At 39.8% G+C, this 27,054-nt stretch overlaps 1 protein-coding gene across 2 annotated transcripts in view; it reads left to right on the top strand.

Moving 5' to 3' along the window:
• The window catches only part of sema6a (sema domain, transmembrane domain (TM), and cytoplasmic domain, (semaphorin) 6A), a 110,408-nt gene that overhangs the window by 48,563 nt on the left and 34,791 nt on the right, over positions 1 to 27,054 (top strand). For both annotated transcript variants that reach the window (XM_079251930.1, XM_079251929.1), the window contains 7 exons: positions 13,258 to 13,318; positions 14,452 to 14,514; positions 15,099 to 15,200; positions 20,493 to 20,583; positions 21,829 to 21,948; positions 22,427 to 22,515; positions 26,054 to 26,271. In XM_079251930.1, coding sequence (XP_079108056.1) covers positions 13,258 to 13,318; positions 14,452 to 14,514; positions 15,099 to 15,200; positions 20,493 to 20,583; positions 21,829 to 21,948; positions 22,427 to 22,515; positions 26,054 to 26,271 — 744 coding nt within the window. The remainder of the gene's footprint in view (positions 1 to 13,257; positions 13,319 to 14,451; positions 14,515 to 15,098; positions 15,201 to 20,492; positions 20,584 to 21,828; positions 21,949 to 22,426; positions 22,516 to 26,053; positions 26,272 to 27,054) is intronic.

Raw genomic sequence — 27,054 nt, 5'->3', positions numbered from 1 at the left:
CCCTCAATACTTGTGTCCTGCTTTCCTAAAACATCCCAGCGAACTTAACAGTTCTGTTTCTCACACACAAGAAAGGCAAATGTGGCTGTCATTTTTTCATTTAAGGATAAGTCTTGATATAATATTCCACGTGAAAAATACATTTTTATTTATAACAAATTTTACATTTTAAACAAAATCTCAAAGGAACACAGTTTATCATTAAGTCACAGTAAAACAAATGGGGAACTTTTCTCCTCTATTTCTTGACAACCACCACAGATTGATTTGTTAAAAGTGTCTATTGCTTTATTTGGTATTTTATGCCCATCTGTCACTTGTCCTTATTGCTTTATGAATCTGTCTGTGTGTATTCACCTGTTCATCTTTATGTTTGACTAACTAATTTTGTGGGAGAATACAGCTCAGTTACACCATCAGGAGTCATGGATGAAATCCATATTGATTCAGTCTTTTCTCTTGTCATAAACACTTTAGATATGTTCATATCACTTCACCCCATGAACTGTAAACAATCTGTAAAACTGTCACATGCAAGCTCAAAGCATCAACAGCAAGTTTTCCTTTTAGCAGAGGCTTGAATGTGCAGTGCTATTTTGAAAAAAAAAATGTTAGACTGAAAAGGTTATAATAAAAATGGCCCCTTATGTCCTCTTTCATTGGCGTAAATTACCTACTGAGTGGCAGACTTGATTGGAGACTGTTGAAAGCCACAATAGGGGTCTTTCTTTGTTTTCCCTCCCATGCATGTCAAATTAAGTGGCAGTAGAAGGCTGCTGCTTTAAGTGCAGACGCTTTGTAACATATCTGTGGTCATTAAGAGAAGGTGCGTGGAAAGTGAGAGGAAACAGAGCAAAAAAAAAAAAAAAGAGAGCCTGCATGTGTGTTTGGTGGGTGTCAGAAGCTTTGGTCTGCCTGTCGCCCACCTGCTTCACATTGGGTAGGAGAGGCCTGAAGGGTTTGAGGAAGGAAATGAGACACAGAGGCTTTATAGGAGGGCTGTGCATGTGTTGCTGAGTTTAGTGTGCTTACCAGTTGTCCTGTGGATTTAAAAGCGACGTCTGTGGGCACATGTGCGCACATGGATATACGTTTGAAATGACGGACAGGGGTTCTGGCGGGCGCAGGAGCCGCAGCCTGCAGTCCAGTCTGTGCTGCCTAGAACATGTGTTAAGTGTGTGAATGAGGTCCCTCGGCTTGCGGGCCTGTTTATGGCAGACAGGAATGCTGACACATGGTCCCGGTATGTGACCCCTGAATGAGCGGAGTGGCTGCCTCAGATTAGATGGAGTCAGATGACCGTCATTGATCTTGTCACAGAGAGGAAAGTTAAGAGTCGATTGTGCGGACACACAAATGACACTCGTTGCAGAAAAGTCAATTGTCTCTAACAGGATACCGATAAAGACATGTAAAAGTTAAATGACAGTGTAAAACAAACAGTAGAGACAGTTACTATTCAGCAATCAATGTAAGAGCGAGCCAACAGTTGGCAGAACACACCCCACGGAACAATACACAATGTGGCAGGAAATAAAGAACAACAAAAAAATCCCTCAAAACCCCCTCCCTAAACTGAGCAACATCAATAGTTGCTTTTATGAATGTTGTCCAGTTAAATGACTTGTTTATTCTGGGGCCAGCATCACACAGCTTTGCCATCATGCCTCCAGACCAGTACGCCTCAGTTCTTGGTGTGCAGCAGCTTGCAGATGGCCTCTGTGAATGCAGTCCAAAACCCTGCACTGTTTCAGCTTGTTTTTTGAATGACTGCTCAGTGTATTAAATCCCTTTGGCTCCTGTTTTGGCATTGGCAATAAAAAAGAAATTAAATTTTAAAAAAAAGAACGAAAAACAACACACATATTTTAAAGCTGTGCAATACATCCAAACAGAGCAACTGATGAAATTGTAAATAGACAAAAATGGCTTAATTCATAGAAGGAATGAGTCAAATCTTTGGCAGAAGAAGAACAACGCAGCAACAGATGCATTTATTCATCATTTATGCTCAGTTTTCAGCCTTGAATGAAACGTTCTTTCAGTTATTTCAGACAATCCTTTCTCAGTTAATGTATATGAACAAGTATGACCTCTGCTGATAAGATTTTTTTTTTTTTTTATATAAATAAGATATCTTCATCCTCCTTAACCTCATCTAAACTGACAGTTGATTATAAATTCAGTTCATGGCTAGTTTAGGTCTTTAATATTTTGATCTTATTCCTTGGTTTCATTTCCATCAAGTATTATATCCTGAGGGACACTACTGTTAGTCTTTTCATGTGGAGCTCTTGTTTGTTCAGTTTTAATAGGACTGACACAGGATTAAATATAATAATAATTCCTCTCACTTCTTCTCAAATATTTGACCTTAACTTGAGAGAAACCAAATGAATTTTCTGGCAAAAAGACCCTCTTTAAGAGAAATACTAACATGCTAACAGTACAGCTTGAATGCACAAAAAAGTACAATTTTTGTTTTGATTTCAATTAGAAATTTGAAGCACGAACTCGACACAAGCTTACTAGTTCACTTTTTCAGCAGCTGAGTTGGTGGGAGATTACTGGGAGTACTGGGAGGCAGAAGATCAGGTGGAATATGTGCGTCATCTCGAAGGGACGAGGGACCGAGCATGGACAACTGGAATTAAGTTAAAGTGTTCTGAACGTAAATGATAGAGGAATTAATTAATTCAGATTAAAATTAAGAATAAACCAGCCACTTACTTTATAAATAATTAAGTTTAATTTGGAATTGTCATTTTCATTTGGAATCAGGTGATGACAAGGACATCCTTTTTGTTTTGTTTTTTTAACATTTTAAAGTGGATTTAACTTTTATTCTGAATTAAAGATTTAATAAAACTTTCATGTAAATGCGGCCAATGTTTGCCATTCATGTCACACTAGATTGTTCATTGAGCATTACCTTACAAAACACTGTGCCACTGTGGCAACTCATAGCTCAAGGACCAGGCGTATGTGTCCGAGCTACAAGCTGCTACTGTTTTCACATGATGTAAATCGGCAGCAATGATGCAGTTAGTTTATGGATTTTACAGGCCAATGAGTCTTTTTGTGTTTTATACACACTCTCACCACGGAAAACACAAGAAGAAATGTGTATTAAGCATCCATCGCATTAAAGGCCATTGAGGTGGCTGTTCATTCGTTCATTCGTTCATTTATTAATTATCCTAACTGCTTACTCTGATGAAGGGTCGCGGGGAAGCTAGAGCCCATCCCTTCAGTCTTTGGGTGAGAGTCGGGACACCCTGGACAGCTCGCCAGTCCATCGCAGGGCCACACAGAGACAAATAACCACTCACAGTCACGCCTATGAGCAATTTAGAGTAACCAATTAACCTAACATGCATGCCTTTAGACGGTGGGAGGAAGCCGTAGTACCCGGAGAGAACCCATTCATACACATGGACAACATGCAAACTCCACACAGGAAGGCCACTGTCCAAGCCTCGCCCTCCTAACCACTATGCCACCGTGCAGCGACATGGCTGTTGTTGAAGGAAATAGAACATTTTAAACATGTTGACACTTCTTGAAGGGTTAATTTGATGCTTAAAAAGATTTTTTAGTCTTTTTGACTTTGTCCTATCCGGCATCAAAGCAAGCAGAACGACACCATGCATCTTAACTTACGTTACCATCGTAAAGAAAAAGGGGAGGGGAAAAAGCTTAAAGATAATTAACCTTCTGCTTATATGAGAGAGCTTAATGAATATAAAGGGAGCGAAGCTTTGTAGATACAGTATTAAGATTTCACTAGACACTTGAGTATTGTTCTTTATTTTTATTTAGTTATTGCTCAGTAACATAAAGCTTGGACTGAGAGGGAGAACAAAATAAATGGAAGTGAGAGGAGAGAAGGAGAAACTTGAAAAAGGAGACAAAGATTCAAAGGACAGAAAGCAACAACTGTGCAATCAAAACCAACACAGAAAAAAGAAACAGAAAACCATCTGATACACCCACAAAGGGGGTAAAAACATGACATTTCTCATGATTTCTCTAAAAAACGGTGCAGAGAATCATTAGAAGCACCTAATGATTGAACAGTAGCAGCATGCACATGAAAACATATGTAGCTGTTGGTCATCAAACCTGCAGGACAAAACAGTGACTGGCATGTCCGTTAGAGATGTGTGTCAGTACAAAATATAAGGAATGACTTGTGTTTAATGATGGGTGTGATGGTACAAATGCAAAATCACCCCCTCTAAGGATCAGAAGTAAACAAAGCACAATGATTTTATTGCACTAACACAAACAAGGTTGTTATTTTTTTTACTTCTATTGAGTTTAGTGTCTTCATTTCTGTCTGTTTGTTATCTGCTATGTGGCAAACAGAGAAGCTGCTGTTGTAATGGAGATCATTTATCATATTGTTTTCTTTTTTTAGTCATTCATTTGGCTCAGGTGCTGCTGAAAAGTTACCTTAAAGACTGAAGGAAAAATGTTTTTTTTTTTACCCAGCGACTCAACCTGTAGCATTTATCTGAAATGCAGATCACTTACCAAATGAACACCCACCTCTACTTGTCTGCATCCATCATTAATGCTCAGAGTCAGTGCTGAAAGTGGTGTTTAAATGTTACCAGGTCCAACCTAGTAAGATTGTAATGTTGTTAGAAAAAGCTCTGGGAGTGCTTATTGAAAAAGGAGCTGAAAAATGTAATTATTGGAAAGTAGTGCATGTCTGATAAACATGACATCCAGCTCTGTAGCAAGCTGCTGTTTGATTGCAGGCATCAGCCGCACATTATCCACAATAAACTGGGAGTTAATGTATATTTAAGTTCAGGTAATGAAAACTCGCTCATGTGTGAGCTCAGTGGTTTATGTGTGTCTGCTGGCATGTGTTTTAGGTGTTTAGCAGCAGAGTCACGTTTAATAAAAGCAATAAACTGTTCAGATGGACGTGGTGTGATTCCCATCCCAGAGGTCCATATTTCAAGTGCAGGGTACACTATGTTCAACACCCCAGAGAGAATTTATCACAGTGAAAAGGGAGATTTATCTTGTTGAATTCTGCTAAAAATGGGGTTGTGAGTGTTTATGTGAGTCAGGTTTTCGGGATGAGCATTGTGTACAGCAACAAATGGCCCAGTGACAGGTCTCCTGTGTGTGTGTGTGTGTGTGTGTGTGTGTGTGTGTGTGTGTGTGTGTGTGTGTGTGTGCTCATTTAACTAATTTGATCAAAGCCATGGTTTATTTTAAACCTTTATGAAAGTGAGTTTTCCCCTTAGAAAACTTTAAGTAGTTTAATTATTATTTAAAAGCTCTTTTAAATATTGAAATTGTTTCTAAAATTTGGAGGCTATTTGACATCAATTTGGTTGTAACACTATTCAGATGAAAATTTCATAAGCTATCACAAATACAGTGTTGGGAACAAGCTAACAAAGTAGCCACATTTTCTGAAATAAATTAATTGGCCTTAAATGTTCAGGTGAGCGCACCCAAAATGTTGGTGCTCATCTCTTTCTCCTCAGCAAAATTTTATCTATACACAACATAAGGATAGCTTAAAGTTAAACCAGGAAGTTAGTTGGCACATTGAGTAGATGTATATGATGGACAGGCTGATAGCAAACTTACATTTTGCCTTAGTTTAACCACTTTTTAATATGTTTGTTCCAGAAATGAATTCAGTTTCTATAAGTTTATCAATCAGTAAAGATCCCAGATAACAAAATGAATGAAAACTAAAATAATTTTTTACGTTTTCTTTTAGAGTGACCACGTAGTTTTAGGACATGACAAGACAGCCCCTACATGCCTGTGCATGTGTAGTTATGTGTGAATGTGTTACTGTATACGCTGCCTAGCATGCATGTCCTGGGCCTCTCCGCATGCAGGGCATAGCTGCCATTCTTGGGCTGCAGTCAGGCTTTGCCATGGAAACACCAACCACACTCCCTTTTACACCCTTTCTATGAAGCTGGGAAGCATGGGAATCAGGGAGAGAATACGTGTGTGTGTGGGAATGAGAGTGTGAGAGTGAAAGTTAAATTACCAAAATTTGTGGCTGCCATTTGCAGTCACACAGAGACAAACACTTGGGCTCAAAAATCCAGATTACCTTTTCTCAGTCAAGTCCACTGGAAAGTCTTATGGTGGCTTCTCTGTGGATGCTGTTCCTCCCTGTTGGGTCTCTTTGGGTCTCACAGTGGAGGCCACTAGAGTTTCCATTATTACAGCACCACCAAATCCTGTTAAAGCCCACTAATGACTGGGATTACACGGTTGCCTCCTCTCCTTCTCTTCACATCAACAACAGCATCCAGCCATGTCCATGCTCTGAAATATAGCTGCTCGCTCCAGTAATCATCATTACCTGAAGGAAAAACTGAAACAAGCTTTCATTCTAAATATATTTGTACAAATAGGTGAAATTCTGTGTTTTTTGTTGCATCTCATGAAACAAAATGATGCAGACACTGGTCATAACTATCAGGATTTTAACTTACATGTGGTTGTGGCCATCCTGCTTATTGAGAAGGATCCCAAGCCTTTTGTTTGTTTTTTTTTTCTATCAATATTTTTGTCCCCTTGAGACTTGTTTCAGAAAAGCTGTGATACTATAAATAATTTTTCATGACTGTGTGTTGTTGTCAGTTCTACCTGCTTTTACTTCCAAATCTTTGAATATAAAAGCTTTGCTCTGATTCATGAAGCACCATCACTCTGGAACAGCATAAATCTGGACTTATAAGCCTACATAACCTTAGGAAATGAGAATCTACTTATTCCAAATAGTACACACTATCTGTCAAACAAAGCTGCTACCGTAGTTTCGAGGGTCAGATGGTTCATGCTATAGTAAATAAGGGTGCACAAACATGGAGCTGCCATGTATCTGGACAACATGGCATGCACATATAAATGGCTCATTCTGAGAGAATGAAAACATAAGATTTGTTTGATTAAATACCAATACAAACAGTTTTTAAAAAATATATTAAGTTATTGACCTTTCATTTTGTTATACACTGCACTTTAAGTGTCAAGTTTTGCGAGTTTCAACAACAATTATGTTTCACACTATGATTTCTTACATCTACACTTCTATATCTTGCTTGTGTTTATGAGGCCAGTTATGCTTACAGTAGGTAGAAAGGGATGTTTGGAGGCATACATTTCTTCCCTTAGGACTCCTACCTTTTCAACTCCACTTCCTCATGGTTTAGGTGAAAGACTAAAAGCTTAAATAATTAATATAGTAAGGTATAAATGCTACAAAATACATGATTGTATGGATGTACAGATATGACTGATTATGGCTAATCCTTTTTAATATTTATACATCCTACTTCCTGGTACATCATGTGAATCCTGCCATACAGAAACAACAAACACAAGTGGACTATTTCATGTATTACACATTTTTATTAGTTAGACAGAGCTGTTTTATGAGATCTCACCTAGCAACATGTCAATACAATGCATGGGGGAAGCTTATGCTCGTAACCTAACAGCCCAGTGGTTTGGGCAAAAACCACATGGGGTGCAAACGTCTCCAAGCAATAAGTGCTTCCTTGTATTAAAATGCCTTTCTCACTTTCCCTTGAAACTACTTAATAAAGACAGAAAATGACACTATTATATAAAGCAACAATGCAGTTCGCATTAAAATGTTATTTTATCATGTGAAAACAGATTTGAATCAGTCAGTTTCATTAAATACATTTTGAATGTGACTTTAAAATTGGACATATTTATACATAGCATTGAACACAACTTGTCGTCTGTTGCAATTCTTCCCCTAAATTACACATTCAACTAAATTCAAGAGTAAAAACTGCAGACTTTCAACCCAGTCTCATGGGAAAAACCTTAATTATTCTCTTTGGGAAACAATGGCAGACACCACAGAAAAATAAAACACGTCTTTTATGCAGTTATTTTTTCACGCCCGTTTAGCTGCATGCTGACAACATGCCCGTCACCTTACTAAACTGCCACACACAAAAATGCACGCATATATGCACACAAAAGGAAATGTGCGGAGAATGTGGATCCCCATAATGAGAACTTCAACCTTCAAAAAGAACAACCTGCCTCAGCTGGGGGGAGGGGGGGATTGGGTGAACCCTGGCTTGTCGCATTTCATGCCACCACATCACTGAGGGCCTCTCGATGCCCTCAGTTCATTCAAATCTTCAACAACTCCTTTTGCAGCTCAGAGGTGCCTGTTGGCTTCCTCGGTTCCCTCCCATCCACTTTGTGAAGAGGATTTGAACCAGTGAAAGGCAAAAACAATGTACAATGGACCCTCTCCTACCACCCATGATCCAGTTATGAAGAGAGAGAGGAATATGGGTGAAGAGGGTGATGAGAGGGAAAGGGTGGGAGGCAGAGAGGAGGGTTGATGTGCAAGCATTTAGTTTTCAAAAAGTGGGGTGGTGGCTTAAGGTGTGGGATGCATGCTAATCACATTCTCTTCTTTTATGCTTGCGGAGTGCGAGATAGTTTGACAAAGACCCAGCAGACGAACCAAGCTGGCCGACAGTCACCCCAGAAGAAATGCACTGTTATGAAAACGACATTCTTCCACACAAAGACCCTGTGTTCTCATGGCCATGCATGGTTCCATGTTTGATGGAGACCCTCTATGTCGCACTGCTATACTTAATCTCACAGTCTTGCCCACATTCAGTTGTGTTACTGTCTTGACTCGGTCACTCGTCTTTCTTCTCTTTGTGGGTATCCATTCTTTTACAATGGCTCCATATTTGAGCCTAGCGGAATATTTGCATACCTTCCATCCTACTCACTCATATTTGTCGCTGAATTTTGGGAAATGCTAAGCCCATGCCAAGTGAGTCACATTGACACCCTGTGTTCTTCACTCATTCAGTGTCAAAACGCTTTTGTTATGTAATTTTCCTCCGAATTCCGCCGTTTTGAATTTCATCATTGGCCCTGTAGTGTGGATGACATCTAGAAGAATACTGTTGAGAGGGAAAAAGGTAAAAGTGGAGGAAACAGCAGTTGCAGATGATGTTTTTGTGAGAAGTTTGGAAACACGCTGTGTTTTAAAATGAAGGATCATATTATGGTGAATCAGTCTTTTTGTAAAGAGTTTAAAGCAGAAAAAATAAACATTTGTGCTGTCCTCAAATGGTCTTCTGGGCTTTGACATTGATGCATGTTTTCTGTTAAACATATGACTTGGATGTTGGTGGATAGCTTTTGAGATACGGCCCATCCCCAAATTGTATTCTAGATGCCTGTAATTGTTTCACACCGTTCCTTTAATGACGTTTTACTCATGAAGAGACCTGATATGTCTGACTAATTTTGTGGAAGAGCAAGTGATTTGAATAAAATCCACCTTTGTGAAGTTTTGGACAGATTTCAAAATGCAATTTGAGAGGAAAGGTGCACATTAGTTTTCCATATAAAATTAGTAATTGTAGTCTGGCCTACATAAATAATGCGAACATGATCTATGTATTTTCAGCAGTGTGGAGCTGGATCAGGTGTTTCTCAGCTATGTAGTTCAACAAACCTTCAAAGAAGCTAACTCAATTTGCTTTTTTTTTTAAAGTATAAGATTGTTTGTGGATCTTTACTGGATCCTGATCTTTATGTACATCCACCCTAAAGAGCAACATGTAGAGTCCAAAAGCTGAGAATCTGTTATTAATCAGTGTTAAAGCCATACTGTGCTACAGTGGCAGTGTAAAAAACTTGTTTGGCTCGTCTGGCTGTACAAGTAATAGTATGGAGGATGGATGTTTGGTGTGGCTCTACCTGCACTTTTAACTTTGGTTATTTGTTAAAAGAAGAGATATAGACCTTTTTTATTTTGAAACACAACAAACTGGATTTAAGAGTCAACTCTGACCACACAGCTTGAATCAAAGACTGTGAAAGATCATAATCATAAAACAAAATAACCGAACCATACAACGACATGTTTAACAGCAATAGGTTCTTTTCAAGATAATGAAAAAGGACTTAATTTAGTAATAAAAGAGGCCACTATACAAAATAGCTTAAGGCCAGACTTTGCTACATCTGGTTTGACCAATCAGAACAGCAGCTTTTGCTTATTAGATGTTGTTTAGTCTAAATGTTCTCAGCAGGGAATCACACTCAACTTGCTGGGTCAGGCAAATAAACACACCTCCATTTTCTAATTTTTTTTCTGTTATTTGGATATCCACAACTCATAATGTAAATATACATTTATCAAGCCGAAAAAGAAAATCCACATATCGATAAATAAAGAGCTACTTAACTGTCTCTTCTTTGAAGAAAAACGAAAAAATCTTAACTGTTTGGTGTGCTTAACATCATGGCTGACATTTTCATAAACAAAGTCAGGGGTTTAAAATCAGTGTCTTTCATTTGAACAACTTCATACTCCTGAAGTTGTTATAGTCTGAAAAGAAACTCTTTCAGTCAATGTTTTAACCCTAAATTGATGAGAATGGACAGTTTCTTAAACTTGTTTACGAGCCATGTCTCTTGTTTTTTTAAGTTATACTTAAAAAATATCTGTGAATTATTCAATTATTAAAATAGAAAAATGTAGATGTCATGAGTCTAAGGCTTCTTGTATACAACAGATTGTTTTAAATGGAAAACATGTAAAACAGATTTTCTTGTTTTTCCAGCTTGGGTCTTTTTGCTGAAGAGGTCATGACAAATCTGGGAAATTTTGCAGTTTTATTGTACTTTAAAATCATGATTATTTAAGTGAAAGATGCAGAATCAAGATTGGAATTTAATTTTCACAATCCAGTAACTTTAGCTTAAAATTGTATGACTGTGTGATTACACAAACATTTACAGAAATCTTAAGTCTACAATGCTGTGAAGTGCTTGAAAACTGCCTTCTTGTGTCTCTTTTTCACTTTAAAGACCTGCAGATGCGATTTACTGCGGAGGAAAGTGAATATGTGGTAATTTGAGTTCAGGCAGCGTTAAAGAAATGAAAGTGTGTATGTTTGAGTCTTTGTGATCGTGTTGGGGTAAAAGGGGGAGTTTCTGTGCATACACATGTGTATGTTTGCAGAGCTGGTGTTGACACAGACACAGCCGCTCCATTGTCCTCCTCCATCCCCACTCAGGATGTTTGAGGGACACCTCACCCTTTGGCGCTCTCTAATCTCTGCTGGAACCAAAAACCCTGGGCTGGATGGCCTTGGCCCTTGAGGACGCTGTCAGCACCGGCACAAGTCAGGGAGAATAGCTGGAACGGTTACTGTTGAAAATTATGGGGCAGTCAATTACAGATTACTCATGAACTGATTTAAAATTGCAGGCAGTGAAATAACCCAAGGGATTACACTAAATCCACCACATAATCCTTTGATTTAATGGCTTTTGATTTAGTTTGGTCTTTTTAACTATAAAGTTTGCATTTTAAAATGAATATATTAATAAAGCTAGATGAATAACCTGCTGAACTGAAGGCATTTTCGTGATATCTATCATTTTTCATCTTCATTCACAAATGTTTTCTTGGTATTTTTTTGTATTTAAAATGTAATATAGTGTTTTTTCCCATTGATATAAATGAGAATTTTAATCATCTGCAGATATTTTTTCCTCTTGTGATGCAGGAATGAACAAAAAGAAAAAGAAAAACATCTTAATTTCATAACCAAAGATTCAGTGTATTAATAGAGAGTCGTGTCAGCAGCCTTGATGAACATGCAGTTTGCAGTTTTGGCCTTCAATTCTCATTTTCTAATGATAGTTGAGTGAAAAGTAACAGTTTAAACAAGCAAACATGGGAGGAAAAGTGAAGAAACACTCATTTTATATAAATTTGACTTCTCTTTCAGCTTTTTGTATGAAAATGCTTCTAATCATTTTAAATGGAATATTTTTGAGGAACAATTACAAAATTTTCAATTTTCTCATTTTATTCAGGTATTACAAAACCTTCCAAGTCCACCGAAGTGTTGTAAGGCTCTTCTACCTCATATTTGAGTCTTTTATAGATCTTTTATAAATGTAAAGGTTTGACCACATGGTTTGACTTCCCAGTTTCAGTGTAATGTTTAGTTTGGGGGTAAAATACTATACGTTGCAGTCTAACCTTGCATGGAAGAAAACAAAAAGAGGGAAAATAACAGAAATCAAAGCTCAAAACAGATTTCTTCCAAAACCTCAGTGGAAGATTTCTCCTCTCCCACCATGTAAACTATTTTCTTCATTTCAACTTCTCTCCAAGATTAATTATTCAATTTGAGCCCTGTGGCTGATAAGGTACAGTAGACTGGGTTTTTATCCTGGAGGAGACAGCGGTGGCCCCCCAGGAAAGTGATATAAGTGGATTCATTTTCAAGGTGCCTGTTTCTCCAAAGACTTTATTAGATTTAGTTAATGAGAGAGCTAGGCAGACTGACTGCCTGAGCGCAGGTTGGGGAGCTGGAACGTAATTAAGCTGCAAGTCTGATGATGCCACTGTTATACACTTTGATTAAAAACACGCTCAGCAGTTCATCTCCACCAAATTAAAGCAGTTACATCAGTTGGCATGGTCACCTTTGGTTCCATCCCTCTTTCTGTTGCCGACTTCTGTTGACAAGACTTCTCCACCTTCCCGCTACGTATGCACAGTAGTAAGTAGGTGTAGCTGGAGGCCTGGTCAACCAGCCGCTCTCTCTGTCTGAGACGCAGTTAACCCTTTTGAGTTTTATGCCTTCCATATGCCCTTCTGGGGCCTTTTATGCCTGGGCTGTGTAATACAGGAGAAGCCTGTATATTTCCAGGCCAGCACACATAAGTCTTCTTGTCTGAGCTGTAATGACTGTTAGTATAGATTTCCTGTGGCTCAAACACTGGACTTAATTGACCTGAACAGCTCTGAGTGACTTGGCACCTCCCGTCTTAACCTTCCCTCCTCCCTCACCCCCCCATCAAGACCTTTCCTTGGGACAAAGAGGCTTTTGTCCCGAGGCCTGCGCCGCAGCGCTCTAAACCTTTGTTGACTGTTTCTGTCTGACAGAGCAAATAGCTCTGGCCTCCTTTTGTTTATTGTCATTTTTTGAAGTTTGAACAAAGTTTATACAAAGCCCCATTTTCTGATGCTGTTTGCCGCCTGCAGGGGGAAAACAGAGGAGGACGTAAAGAAACGGGTTTATTGTTTGTTGAGTTTTTTTGTTTTTTTTGTCCGTCTGTTGCTGTCTGACCGATTATCTCTTCATCTCTCCCTGTGCTTTTCCTCAATCTCTTCCTCCCTTCCCTTCCTGCTTCCATCGCCGGCAGGGATCACATATACACGGTGGACACGGACACTGCCAACAGCGATGAGATCTTTTTCAGTAAGGTGAGTGAGACGTCGGGCTCTTTGAGCATGTGCGGTTCTCGGCACGCCGTGATTGACAGGGCAGCCCTAATAACTGCGCTCGGTGTGTTGGTGTGTGCGTGCGGGTACACGCATGTGCCTGTCAGCACTCTTACTCAATCACCTGTGAACTCGCCTTGCTTGCCATGGTGACCCCGTTAAGTAGATTATCCAATCAATCAGTGATCAAAGCTCCTGCGTCATCCACGCTCATCAGTGGGACAGTCTTATGGATGTGTTACGGAAGCCGTGAGAAGCTGGGAGGGAGCAAGGAGGCGATAGACAGATGAAGATGAGAAAAAGAGAGTAATATAGATAAACCGGAGAAATAGATGCGGAGAGTATAATAATCATTATATGGACACATTTTGTTCAGTTTATACCTCGAATTTTCTGACGCCTTCAGCTGTAATAACTCGCCACTTCAATCCAACCACCATTATTTAACTTAACATAATGCACGAAACCAGCTTTCAAACAAGGCCATTCTTGTCTACACACCGTCCTCCTCTCCTCCACCTCATCCACTTCAATGTCAGAGCCCGGCGAGTGGGTCTTAATGAGAGTGGGCTGCAGATGAAAGGCTGGTGGGAAACGTGCTGATTGATTGATGACTGAGGGTCTTTAATCAGTGGCTGAGCTCTAAACAAGTTGTACAACAGCGGCAGTGTACGCAGCGGTCTGAACCTATGGCTCAGCACTGACCCTCAGGCCACACAGAGAAGGAACCAGAGTGGTGTGTATTATTGTGTGTGTATGTCTGTAGTTTAGCATTGATTGATAACTGTGTGTGAGAGATGGGGCGAGATCTGTCCTTGGACAGACTGCTCTGCTTCAGGGGCAAGTATCATATTTCCTCCTTGCTGGCAGAGAATTAAATGTTCAAGGAGGTAAGCTGATCTTCAGTCAGTGCTTAGAATAAAGTTCACCTCAGAGCAGGTGCCCCATGAGGGGAATCAATGATTGGGAATCTCAGATGATGATTATTGATCAGTGAGTTTATTGAGCTGTGAAGAACGGTCTGCTTTTTTTTCTCTCTCTCTCTTTCTTCTGCCCTGATTGCTCACTGACAATCCCTCTTATTTTTTGTTTTTACTTGTGTTTTAATGAATCAGAAAATGACGTGGAAGTCCAGACAAGCAGATGTGGACACCTGCAGAATGAAAGGGAAGCACAAGGTACAGATGACTCATACAGACACTTTACCCTGTGCTGACATCCTCACTTCATAGAACAAATGCCACCTTATGCTGCACAACAAAAGAGAAAAACACATCCAAAGGCAGTCACACATTTGAGAACGCAGACAACAGATTTAATCACTCACAGTTTGCCTCCGTGTTCCTATACCAGGTATAAGACCCTGAAAGTGCAAAAACACTCTTCTTATAATTCATACAAGTTTCTGCTTTCATAGAGCACATCAGAGGGATTCTTCATATCTATCTTTTCTCTCTGCATTTAAAAAAGAATAATTATGTCATGGTTTCTTGAGAGAGTCATCAGAAGTATTAAAATCTGCTCCAAAAAACTATGTGCCATGAGGAAATGTTACGTACATTTCAGGATCACATGCAGTGTTTATAGCACGTGCCTCTGACTTGCACTACATGCTGCGCTTCAAAGGGAAAACAAGAAAAAGCTTCTTGTTCAACAAATCACATGTGGCTATCGATGTCAGGTATGAAGACACAAATGTCACCATGGACTTCCTCTCTTCTCTTTATCTTTCTTTCTATTTCTGTCCTTTGCTCCCCAAAAGGATGAGTGTCATAATTTCATCAAAGTCCTCCTGCAGCAAAACGATGACATCTTGTTTGTTTGTGGAACAAACGCATTCAACCCTTCCTGTCGAACCTACAAGGTAGGCAAGCACACAAGTCTTCGCGCTCGTGCACATTTTAACTCTAGTGACAGACATTTGACATTAAACTGCACACTTGCTTTTATTTATCTCTTTTATCCTGTCACACATAAACAAAATCACTTTGAGCTGTTTTCTTTTTGTTTTTTTTTTTGACCCTGTGAGAATTTTGTAAAAGTGAATCCTGGTGGTATGAATGTAGATGGATGACTTTCACAACTCAGCAGGCTTCATCCTAAATCTTTATCCTTCTACACTGAGTTGACAAGCTCAGTGTAGAAGGGCAGAAACTAAACAACTTGTGTTCTAATATTCACATACAGTGTAAACTGCAGGAGAGAGCACAGCCCAGAAATCTGACTCATCCATTTCCTGTAAACATTCATGTAAACGCCATCGTCATGGAGGAGTGTCGATGATAGTTTCAGGATTGCTTTAGGAAAAATAAAAGCATGATATGAAATGACAGATTTTATTGAGCCTGTGACAAGAAAAGAGAGCAAGTACGACATTAAGATTAGTTTGGTAAAGAATAATGGAGATGTGACAAGAGATGGAAGTTAAAAAAGAAGAGGAAGCAGGTGGACAAATAGAGAACAGATGGACTGAAAATGTTACATTTTTTCCTACCTTGATAACATAAATGTGATTTGTTTTTGCTTCTGTGTGAAGAATGAGTTTAGCCATTGAAGCCGATTGCTGTTCAGATGAGAAATGATGTCACATAAATGCACCTGAAAACATCACATGGTTATTCACGTGCACAAGAGACACCTGTGTCTGTGTAAATGGGAATATTTCTTTAGTTCTTTCTTATATTTATGGTTATTGCTTTTAAGATGAGTCTGTAGTTTGATGAATTTTTAATTTATAGACAAGAAAATCTACTTTATTTACCAATGCATCTGCTTGTCTAACTCAGATTTAAAAACGTTCTTTGAGACAGACATTGTGCCTAAATCTGTTCAAAACCCACTAAAGATCAGTTTAAAAATTATTTTTCTCCAATATCAGTAAAAGTTAGATTGTAAACAAGCTGACATTGTGATCCAGCCAAATTAAATGTGAACACTTCGTGAACATAAGCAAGAACAGAGGAACACACAGAGACTGTAAGGATGACAGGACACAGCAACGCAGCAGCAGGTCTGTCCTGACGAGGGCTGTTGTTAGCTTTGTTAGGATGTGATGGGACAGCCGCAGCACACGGAGATGTTATCTGTATAGCCTGTGGGGAACACTCCTGCTTTGGTCCGCTAGATCTGTTTATCAGAAAAGCAAGACATTTCCGCTCCGCTGCTTTTGTGGTTCAGCATCCTTACACAGAGTGGATGTCTTTCAATTCACAGACTCCTCCTGGAGGGAAAGTGGAATTTATGCCTTCACATTTATCAGGGGTGGTTAGCTTTTATAGCACCTCTGGTTATGCTTTCAAGGTTTGTTTTAGCTATTACTGCACTGATATTGTTGCTAGTCTGCTGGAGGAAAGGGAGGGGGGGTTGTTGTGTGTGTGTGTGTGTGTGTGTGTGTGTGTATGCATGTGGTTAAATCCACCTTGGCCACAATTTGCCTCTCCATCTCCTCAGTGTGACAGTACTGAAAAGAGCTTCTGTTTCAGGGCCAGCCTCATCCCACATTAATCAAAAACGCTGCGAGGGCAAGTGGGAGGGATTGAGAGGCATGGGAGGGTAGATGAAGTGGTGGGACACACACGGGGGAGACAGAAGAAGCAAAAAGCGCGCCGGCCCAAACCAGCAACATTCCATGTTGTTTTCTGATGACACATCCCTTCACCAGTTACCTCTTTATTCATTCCTCTTTGCATTTTTCTGAGCTTTTTTGTATTTACATTCGCACCAATTATTTCTTTTCAGAAGTCTTTTTTTTTTTTTGCTCAATTTCTGACCTTTTTGTGATGGTAATGTCAGAAACTACTGCATGTAGAAAAAAGATACTACCGGTACAGACAGACGCCATGGCAGCATAATGTAGAACTCTCCCTTAGCAGTACACAGCACCCAACTCATTTCTTCTTCTCCTCATTGCTCCTACCTTTCCTCTCCCTTCTTCTTATGCCAGCCTTAATTCCTCCCTCTCCCCCTCCATCGCTCCCACCACTCCACCATCCTTCCCTCTGTTGCTTTCTCCCTCTGTCACTCCCTCGCTGTGCTGTAATAATAAACACCCCATCCAGCTGGGCTGATATATGAATGGAGTCAGTTTCATCGCCAGTTGCCGGGTGAAGCGGAGGGAATCAGTGGGGAGTCTTGGAGGCTCTGACTCCCAGGTGATGGACTTAATAATGGTGGACTTGGAAGTCTTTTACATTTAAAATGATTCGTTCACATGGACTGTACATGCCATGTTTCTGTCATATTGGTGCAATGAATGCTTGAAGAATAGAAGGGAGGGATTCAGATAAATGAAATTAAATCACCACATTACTTTAAATAGTTGCAAAGAGTCTGGTTTCCAGTTCTAGTAAAAGGTGGTCACAGAAAGCTTTCATTTGTCCAGTTCTCAGAAAACAGGTTGCCCAGAAATGGACCATGACTATTAATCTCCCATGGAGTTGTGTCCCTCTTTTTTTGGTTTTTACACAACCTCATCCAGACCAGATGTAAACTTGCGTACTTGACCTTTGTGAATGGAGGGGAAAGTTGCAGGTGGAAATGTGGGTTGCATACAAACACATATGCATGGACTGAACCCAGCTGCAAGCCATAGATCACCCCCACCTAAAAATGTATCACTATGCCTGAACCATTAGTGGCTGTTAGATGCAGCCCTCTTGGACTCCAACAACTGGGACAAAACAAACATCACAAGCTTCTCAAACAGCTTTGCACAAACATAAACCTCACTAAGATATCTCAAGCAAACAGTTTGTAAGTGAACTACTGGCTCAGTTGACTCTTTTTTTTTCAACAAGACTGAACAAATCCTTCAGCAATAATAAATAAAGTATATAAATCTTAAGAAAATAACAAGGGCCATGAAATCTGAACCCTGTTTTGAATTTGGAACCAATTATAACACTCCTGATGGGCACGTTTTGTCTCCACATTGTGTTTGTATAATTAATTAGCATATTGCCTATGGAAAAACCGCAAATGAGCCATTGTAGTAATTAATTAATCTAGATAGACTTTACCCCAAGCCAAGGTTTGTGTACATTAGATCCAGTTAGATACAGGGGATCCTCACAGAGCAGTCTACTGTTAAGGCAGGCCTCACAACATGCGACAAGGCTTCTGTCTTCATCCCATTATTTTGAATTATGGCTTCACAAAGTTGAAGCACTTCTTTATTCTTTGCTAAAGGGGCTGACAACCCAATAATGTTAGCCTCACAACAGTAAGAAAAGACCAAATATCCCCAGTTGGTTGAAATAATGCATTTCTTCATGTTTAGAAATATTTCGGTGCAAGGTGGCAGCATTTTAGAATTCTTTTGGCGTTTTGCAAAATACTAAATATTGCATTTGGCGGGTCGCTCAAAGGTGTTGGTTGGGGGGGCTTGGGTTAGGTAGATGACACAGAAGCTGCTGACGTTTAAAGCTTAACCAAGTTCCTGTGTGATTTATACTTTCTGATTCAGTGGGCACACCTGACCTTAAGCTTTTCACGTCTGTTATGATTAACACAGTCTAATTTATAATTACAGTCGCTCCTGTTTAATAAAATTATACGTCCAGCTTGCCTCCTCGTATCACCACTAAATCATTTCCGAAGAAAACAGAAGAAATGAGAAACCGAGCCATGTGCTGCCGCTGGAGGTTCTGTGTTTGTTGTAAAAGGTCACGTGTAATTTTCTCTGCCAAATCAGCCTCAACAATTTCTCTGGCAAGCTTTTCCAGCATTGCGCCGGAGTGTGTGTGTGACCTTTTTAGTGGGCAGATGATAACCGTTTCCTCCGAGACAGGAATAGAAAACAAAATGACCTGTTTAGAGACCAGAAAGGGCGAAGTAAGCAGTTTGCAGCCTTTGCGAGCTACGTTGGTCAAGAGAAAGTGAGGAAGCAAGGACAGTGAGAGCATGACAGATAGAAACGGAGACAGAACAGGAAAAATGACTTTGTATTGTGTGCTTTGGAGGCAAACTGTGTGGTAATCTCTGACCGGATCGTCTGGTCAGTGCTCTATGGCTCTTTTTTCCCTTTGGATGTATTGTGTGTCTGTGTTTTTGTGTGTGCCCCTGGTCTTTAGCCAGGGCAAGACAGTGTCCTGAGGCATGCTGGTTGATACAAGCCAACCCATGGTGGGATGATAGTGACCTTTCACCCGTATCTGATTGTATGCCATGCTCTGCTGATCGCACTGTGGCTAAACTGGGCACAGTTAAAGAAAAATGTGCCCGAGTTCCATTTTACAAAGATCATCCCACTCAAATGCAAACTAATAACTCTCAGACAGAGCTTAATTATGCAAAATAGCTTTTAGAAATGTGACTATATAGTGATGAAGCATAATCAGATAAACAGCATTCCCAGCGCTTTTAAAAGACAACTTTTAAACCTTCAAGGTTGCGGATAAAACCGAGGATTTCTCCTGAAATGAGAAGAAACAAAGCTTACACAGGGAAGCAGCTAAAGTTGCAAAAATCCAATCACAACTGTATGATCTACTATTTAAAAACATTGTGGTTTTGTGAAAGAAAAAAAATCTCACATTTCCTGCTCAGGGCCTGTGCACACCCATTTTTTCCTTTGCTAAAAGCAAAGACTAAAGAAATCAGGGTGGGGGGAAAGCAGTGGAATAAACGGGTTGTGGTTCTGTCACGAGGATTGTTAAAACTCTTCTCTAACATCAGTGCAGCTGAAGGATAAAAGATGGAAGGGGAAAGCAAACTGTATCCACCCATACGGTGAAATGTGCTGCTGTGGAAACTGTCTGTTGTGTTATCTTTCTTCATGACAGTTTTCCAGATACTCCCAGATGTGCAGCTCTGTCAGACCTCAGTGGGACACCAGAGTGGCATCTATGGTTATGTGTTTAGATGGACACACTCGTGGACTGGATAACAGCTTTTATGGGATTTTTTATTTATTTATTTATTTATCTATCATGAATCCTGTCATATTTCACCACTTTAACGTATCATCGGCTTACCCACCTTTCCCCTGAGATTGTCATTCTTCTGACATTTGAACACATTTTGCTTTTCAAAATTCTCACCTCCAACTGGGAGCCAACATTTCTGAAGCGTTATTTTAATTCTGTTGCCATATTTGACATTCCACACTACATAAATGTGACCCTATCTTAACCTCTCACCTCATTTTTGACCTTAGATGGACACCATGGAGGCTCTGGGAGAAGAGATCAGCGGGATGGCGCGCTGTCCGTACGATGCCAAGCACGCCAATGTTGCCCTCTTTGCCGGTACGCTCTAACTGGCTGTTTATCTTTCCTGTATTTATTTATTCTCTCATTCCACGATGAACGAAAGTAGCTTATGTTTGTTAGTCACTGCTATTAACTTGACTGCTATTAGGAAATAACAGTAATCCAAGTTGTCTGCTATCTGCAGTTGCGAAACGGTTTTGAGCTAGATGGGAAACTTGAGCGTATTTGACAGAAGGATCAGTTGTGGTTTTATTTAATATTTTTCTTAATACCCTGCGGTTAATTCTAATGGCAAAATCCCACCAACATGTCAAAAGGGAATGGCAGTCTGTGTTACATGCAGTAGTAAAAGACAAACTTTGGCACATTTTCTCTTGATCAGGAATTTGCTACCCATTAGTGCTCTTGAAAATCCATCAACAGAACTGCGGTGACAGAAAAAAAAAAAAAAACTACGTAACTGCCTTTTATCATACTTTTTTGTCACCCTCTTTGTTTCATATTCAATTTCCTTCAGTATGCATGTCATTAAAATATGTCACAAATGGACGGGAGAGAAGTGAGTCAGCGCTCTGTTGGCGGGTGAGATTCCACAGGCTGCTAAAGACATCCAGTCCCCGTCCAAATTCACTGTGAACTGATTTATGGCAGTATTGATGAGATGTTGCTGTTGGTTCAAAGCACATGACAAGAGTAGATGGCAAGCATGAGGAGTTAATGTGTAGCAGAGATGCTTGGAAGGAGCTGGAAGCACTGAGTAATCAAGAGGGTTTCTCCGACTGCTATCCTTTCAATTATGTTGTTTGAGTTTCCACTGTGGTTGTAACCAAGGCAGGCTGAGGTCATTCTGGTACAGCATTGTATTTGTGAAGCATGTGTGTGTGTGTGTGCTCATTGTAGTGTGTGGTTGTAGCTTTGTTTGGTGCTGTGAGACTGGATGTGTGTGCAAGGTGCTGGTGCCTTTTGAAGAGCCTTTGCGAGACTGAGTAATTACAAATGTAAAACATGTTTAAATGTGTGTACACCCTGTTTGTTGTCCATCAACGGCGCTCTTCAGTCGTGCGATTCCTTCATATTCCAGCTCTGAGTCATCTTCAAGCATGTTTGTGTACCTAGCCAGAGGAAACAGGAATCTCTCAGTAGTTTTACACATTTCCCCCCTAATTTTATCCAACTTTCCTCTTGTTTTCCCTTCTTTTTGACTTTCTCTTCATTCTTTCCTCCTCCTCAACTCTTTCCTTCCTTCTCATTGCACTTTCTACTTCTGTGTTCCCTGTCCAGATGGCAAGCTGTATTCGGCCACCGTAACGGACTTTCTAGCGATCGATGCGGTCATCTATCGCAGCCTTGGTGACAGCCCGACTCTGCGCACTGTCAAACACGACTCCAAATGGCTGAAAGGTGAGTTGGGGGCAGACAAACACTGTGGTTGAAGAACACCAAGCTGACTGACAAGAGAGAAAACAAACCGGCACGCATGCTTCACATTTTGGCGGAAAATGATGAATGTGCAAGTGTCTTCTTTACATTTCTGCATATGAATGACAGTATGGTAGGTAAGTGCAGAACCACTTATGCTAATGCTTCATGCAGATTCATTTTGCCTCACTGCCCCTGCAGAAATTGCTCTGCTCTGGGGTGAAACAAGCACGAGTCCGTCAAAGCTCAATAGAGAGATCAGTCTCTTTCTCACAAGCACATTTTTTTTGTGTTGATATAATGGATGATAGATTGCGGCTCTCAAGGCTCATGGTCTGTGTTTTTCTGCATAATATGACAGATATTCCGGCTGTTTACTGTGAAATATAGTGTCAGATTTGCTTTGTCACAGCAAAATGTCACTTAACGCGTGTTTTATTCTTATATGCTTCTCTTTCAGAGCCCTACTTTGTCCAAGCAGTCAATTATGGGGATTTCATCTATTTCTTCTTTCGGGAAATTGCTATGGAGTACAACACAATGGGAAAGGTAAGCACAGGCCTTCTTCTCCTGCTATTGTTTGAACTCTAATCAGAGGTGACTTCCTATTTACCGGGAGGATCAGGAAGTGCCTTGGGAAACAAACAGGATATGGGTGTATCACATAATGGGAAGGAAGCTTTCAGTAGCAGTTAAGTGGCCAAAAAAATGTTAGCAATACACATCAGGGTCCGGAACCTAAGAATAGCTTCAGAAACAAAGTATAGATGTCTGGAGATTCCAATTGGAAGTCTAAATATATCCCTTGAATTGCACATCCATACCACAGTGCTCCTGTTTGACCTATCGTCTCAATGTTTCCCAAGAGAAACTCCACCCAAGTGTGTCTAAGAAATGAGACAAAGAACAAAAGCAAAAGCTGAAGAAGAAACAAGCTTTCCTCAGGTATTACACCAGAGGGACAAGAGCTGTTTTAGTAATCTCCCGAGTTCGGCTTTAGATTCCTGAGAAAGTTTAATTAAATAGGGGCTAGAAGAAAATGCTTTATGGAAATGAATATGTACTTTGCAGAATGAATTAAGGGAAACACACAAGAGAGAGGAGAACAGAGCCGAGGTAACACAGAACACAGAAATAATGGATTCACTGCCAGAAGTGACAGCCATGTGTTATACAGCGCATGAATACAGATCAGGCCTCTCAATCTGTTGGGTGTTTTGAAAGAAGTGTCAGTGTAATTATGCATGTGGTGGGAGAACTGATGGAGCAGAGAACAATTTAACATTTAGTGAATGATATCTCTTCATTACTGCACAGTAGAATGGCCTTCCCCGACGATGTAAACAGTCGTCTGTGCTTTATGACAAACTGATAAATCCATTGTGGCAGCTTATCTTCAGCTTGAATGTTGGGTTGTTATCTGGAAAATATAAAAGGATAAATGTGTCTCTATACAATAATATTAACATGCCCGTAATGATGAACCATCTATCTATGTGGATCATTTATCAGACTTTTTCCTTCATATTCTTATTTGAGCAAAGCTATACAGACTGGTATGAAAAAACCTGCAACATGTAGAGCTGGCATGACTTAACATCTGCTTGTCAGTTTCACCTCTTCTGCTAAATGTGTTTTTATAATCTCAGGCTGAACAGGCATGTGTAGGCTTTATTGTGCTTTTCTTAGCTGCTGCTCCTCTGATTCATGTTTGTGTGTGGGTCAGTGGGGAAGTGCTGAGATTGTGGTGTGTGCATGGTTGAGGGTGTGTGTGCAGTTGTCTGTGGGTGTGTATGTGGAGGGATCTGGTTTAAATGCATGTTTGCTCTCATTCACACTGTCAATTTCAGGTCATGGTTAGAGTTATAGCTGTTAAGTATACTGTGACAACAACTAATTACAACACAGGCTGCAAGATCTGATGGCACAGATGTAATTACAGTGTTGGCTCTCATTTAAACTGTATAGTTTAAACTATTCTGTTGCCAGGTGATGACTCAAACAACATATCTGCACGCTTTTTTACTTCTCTGTCTTTAATTTGCTATAAAGCGATGAAACATTGGAATAGGTCTGTGTTTAAACAGGATGATAATAGAGTACTGCAGAGAATCAAATTCAAGTTTCTGCAGGACAATTGAAAAAAAAACAGGTCACTAAACAATTTCGTCACTATTATAATATAATTTGATGATAACCTTTCTGACCTCATTCAATAGGAATGCTTCTTACAGCAGAAAACAGTTCCATTCAGTGAGGTTGCAGGCGAAGAGTTAGTGCTCCGTCTGGGGTGTTGGCGCTAATTACTGGCTCTTTTTATGACAAAGTTCACACAACATTAAATGTACCATGGAAATAAGAAGTTGTAACTTAGAATAACACAACTTTTTGACCAAGGAAGGAAAAGAAAGTTGGCTTCCTAGGTCATTAGTCATTAAGATCAAATCAACACCAGCAGTAGTTCACTTAACCGAAAGGAAAGAACAGCTGATGATGAGATAATCAAGTTAGGAACAACAAAGTTAGGAATTTAAATTTACATTGTATATTAAAACTATTAATGCTATGTAACATTTCAGCTTCCCTCTTACATTTCTGATTTTGTGTCGTGTGCAGATCACAGGATTGTAATTTCTAATTTCTAAATGTTACTGTTGTATGTAAGTTAAAGTTGATCATGAAATTGGGAAAGTTCATAGAGATGCAAAATAAAACATTATTTTCTTGAACAACAATAAAGCAAAGTTAGAAACTGGAAAAAGTAAAAGCTTTATTAACGAAGTAACAGTTGAAAATAAAAAGTATTTCTCCTTCTGTACTTTTAAACTGTGTTGTTAGGGCTCACAGGATTTAATTTTAGGATACTTTATGGATTGTTCGTGGTCGATGGAAGCCGTAAACTACAGACTGGACACAGTCATCATCATCAATTTATTTATTAACGCTTTAACACCAGCCGCAGCTGAACAAACTGCTCTGCGTTGAAGGCAGGTGAAACAAAAGCATAAAAGTACATAAAAAGCAACAACAAATAATTAAATGAATAAAGTATAATGAAGGTAATTAAATAGATATCCTTTTTTGAGCCAAGGTACACTTTATTTTCCACTGAAAATAAAATCACAAGGCACAACACAAACCAAAAATGTTTTTTTTAAGCCCATATTAAAAATATAACATTCATCTTGTCAAAGTGTTTTACATAGAAATCAGATAAACTCAAGAAAAAAGAATGTTATGATCTTTTACCTGGGCCTGGGTCTGGTTGGATGAGCACAGAGCTGCTTTTTAGACCAATTAGGTGAAATTGGATCATTTCTCGTGGCACACCTGATGATTACTCACGGCACAGTGGTTGAAAAACACTGGATTAAATCAAATCAAAACGATCCAAACTAATTAAAATTAAATCCTAAACCAAACAAGACGGGTTTTAGAAATGGACAGTAAGAGAGTTTGGCCAATGCGTAAAGGTAAGTCTGATTGTTTAATGATGAAAAACTTCCAAGATCATTCATCTGCTTTGGGACTTTTCTGCATTTCTGATATTAGTACGGCAAAAAAACAAAACAAATATTCAGCTTTAAGTCAGTTTGTGCATTATAGTTGACATTTTTTACTTCATTTTGTTCTAAAAAAAAACTCCTTTCACATGGAAGGCGACAAAGTGTGACAAAGCACCACAGACTTTACCTCTAAAAAAGCAGATTTTCCACGCCGGTGACTCGTCTGTGCACCCTTTCCATCATTAGGACCCACACTTACAGACTTTCGGATCACTAGTTAAACTCATATGCATTTCTCCGAGTTGTAGATTGATTTAAAATGAGGCTGTATAAAAAGCAATAAAATGCCTTAAGTGTTGTCACTTGATATATTTCTTGCTGTGGAGCGTCAATTATGATCTCTTTTGTGAAAGTGCCTATCATGTGTCTGACAGCGCTGTGGGGGTGCACTGCTAAATCCGCGGAGTACTCTTTTGACAGACGCCTCAGAGCAAGAGAGTGAGACGTGTGATATCAGTGACAGTTGATTTAAGACATCAGGCCATTCAAGTGTGACTTTTCAACTGTGCCGCTTGTTGCAGGTGGTGTTTCCTCGGGTGGCGAGGGTTTGTAAGAACGACCGAGGTGGCTCACCCCGCGTCCTGGAGAAGCAGTGGACCTCGTTTCTGAAGTCTCGCTTGAACTGCTCCATCCCCGGTGACTCCCACTTCTACTTCAACATCCTGCAGGCCGTAACAGATGTCATTCACATCAATGGGAGGGATGTAGTGATGGCTACGTTCTCCACTCCTTATAACAGGTACCTTGTCTGACCAGAAGCTTTAAAAAAAAAAAAAAGTATTATATTAGCTCTGTTTTTAATCATAAATTAGTTCAAGTATGTCTATTATTTCAATATTCTGTCTCAGTTTGAAGTACTACCCTCAACACATTAACGTTGTGACAGTCTGACCTTTGCTAATGTTAGAAGTGTGTTTTCCTGCTGTGCCTCTTGGCAACATATTACAAGGTCAACATTTATATCTCATGTCAAACAGTTTGTTGCCCTTTAGACCTGCAGCTTTTTAATCTTATTCCCCTATTTGCTGTTCATATTCAGAACTATTCTCGCAGGCCGTCGGAGCATTTTATCTAAATTGAAAATTACCACAAAGCCACTGATAGTTCACACGTATTGTAATTTTCTATTTTATGGCTGCTTTTCACCAGATAAGAGAATTGCTTGTGACAACGCAATTGAGCATGCTTAATGGACATTAAAACTCAATGAAGCAGTGCTTCTGAAAATTTCTGTAAGCAGCAGTTTTGATCCTAGCATTAATTTTCCATTTCATAGTCAGGGGGGTGAAATTAGCGCCGGCGCATTCGGAGTGCGAGCAGCACTCAGTTTGTGTCGCTTAATTGTCTGTCTGAAAGCACGACTGGGTGGCTGAATGGCACAGCCACTTGCTAACTGGCCAGCCATTTATATGCCCGGTTAGCAGTCTGGTATAAACAGAAATATGACTGTATAACTTTCTGTCAAAATGCAAGGCAGACAGCAATTACTGACATTTAGCTGCTGAGCCAAGAATTAACAACT

Source organism: Telmatherina bonti, assembly GCF_933228915.1.
Source record: "Telmatherina bonti genome assembly, chromosome: 13".
In the NCBI taxonomy this organism is placed as follows: domain Eukaryota; kingdom Metazoa; phylum Chordata; class Actinopteri; order Atheriniformes; family Telmatherinidae; genus Telmatherina; species Telmatherina bonti.
The sequence above is the reverse complement of the archived record's forward strand: the minus strand, read 5'-3'. Positions and strand labels throughout refer to the sequence as shown.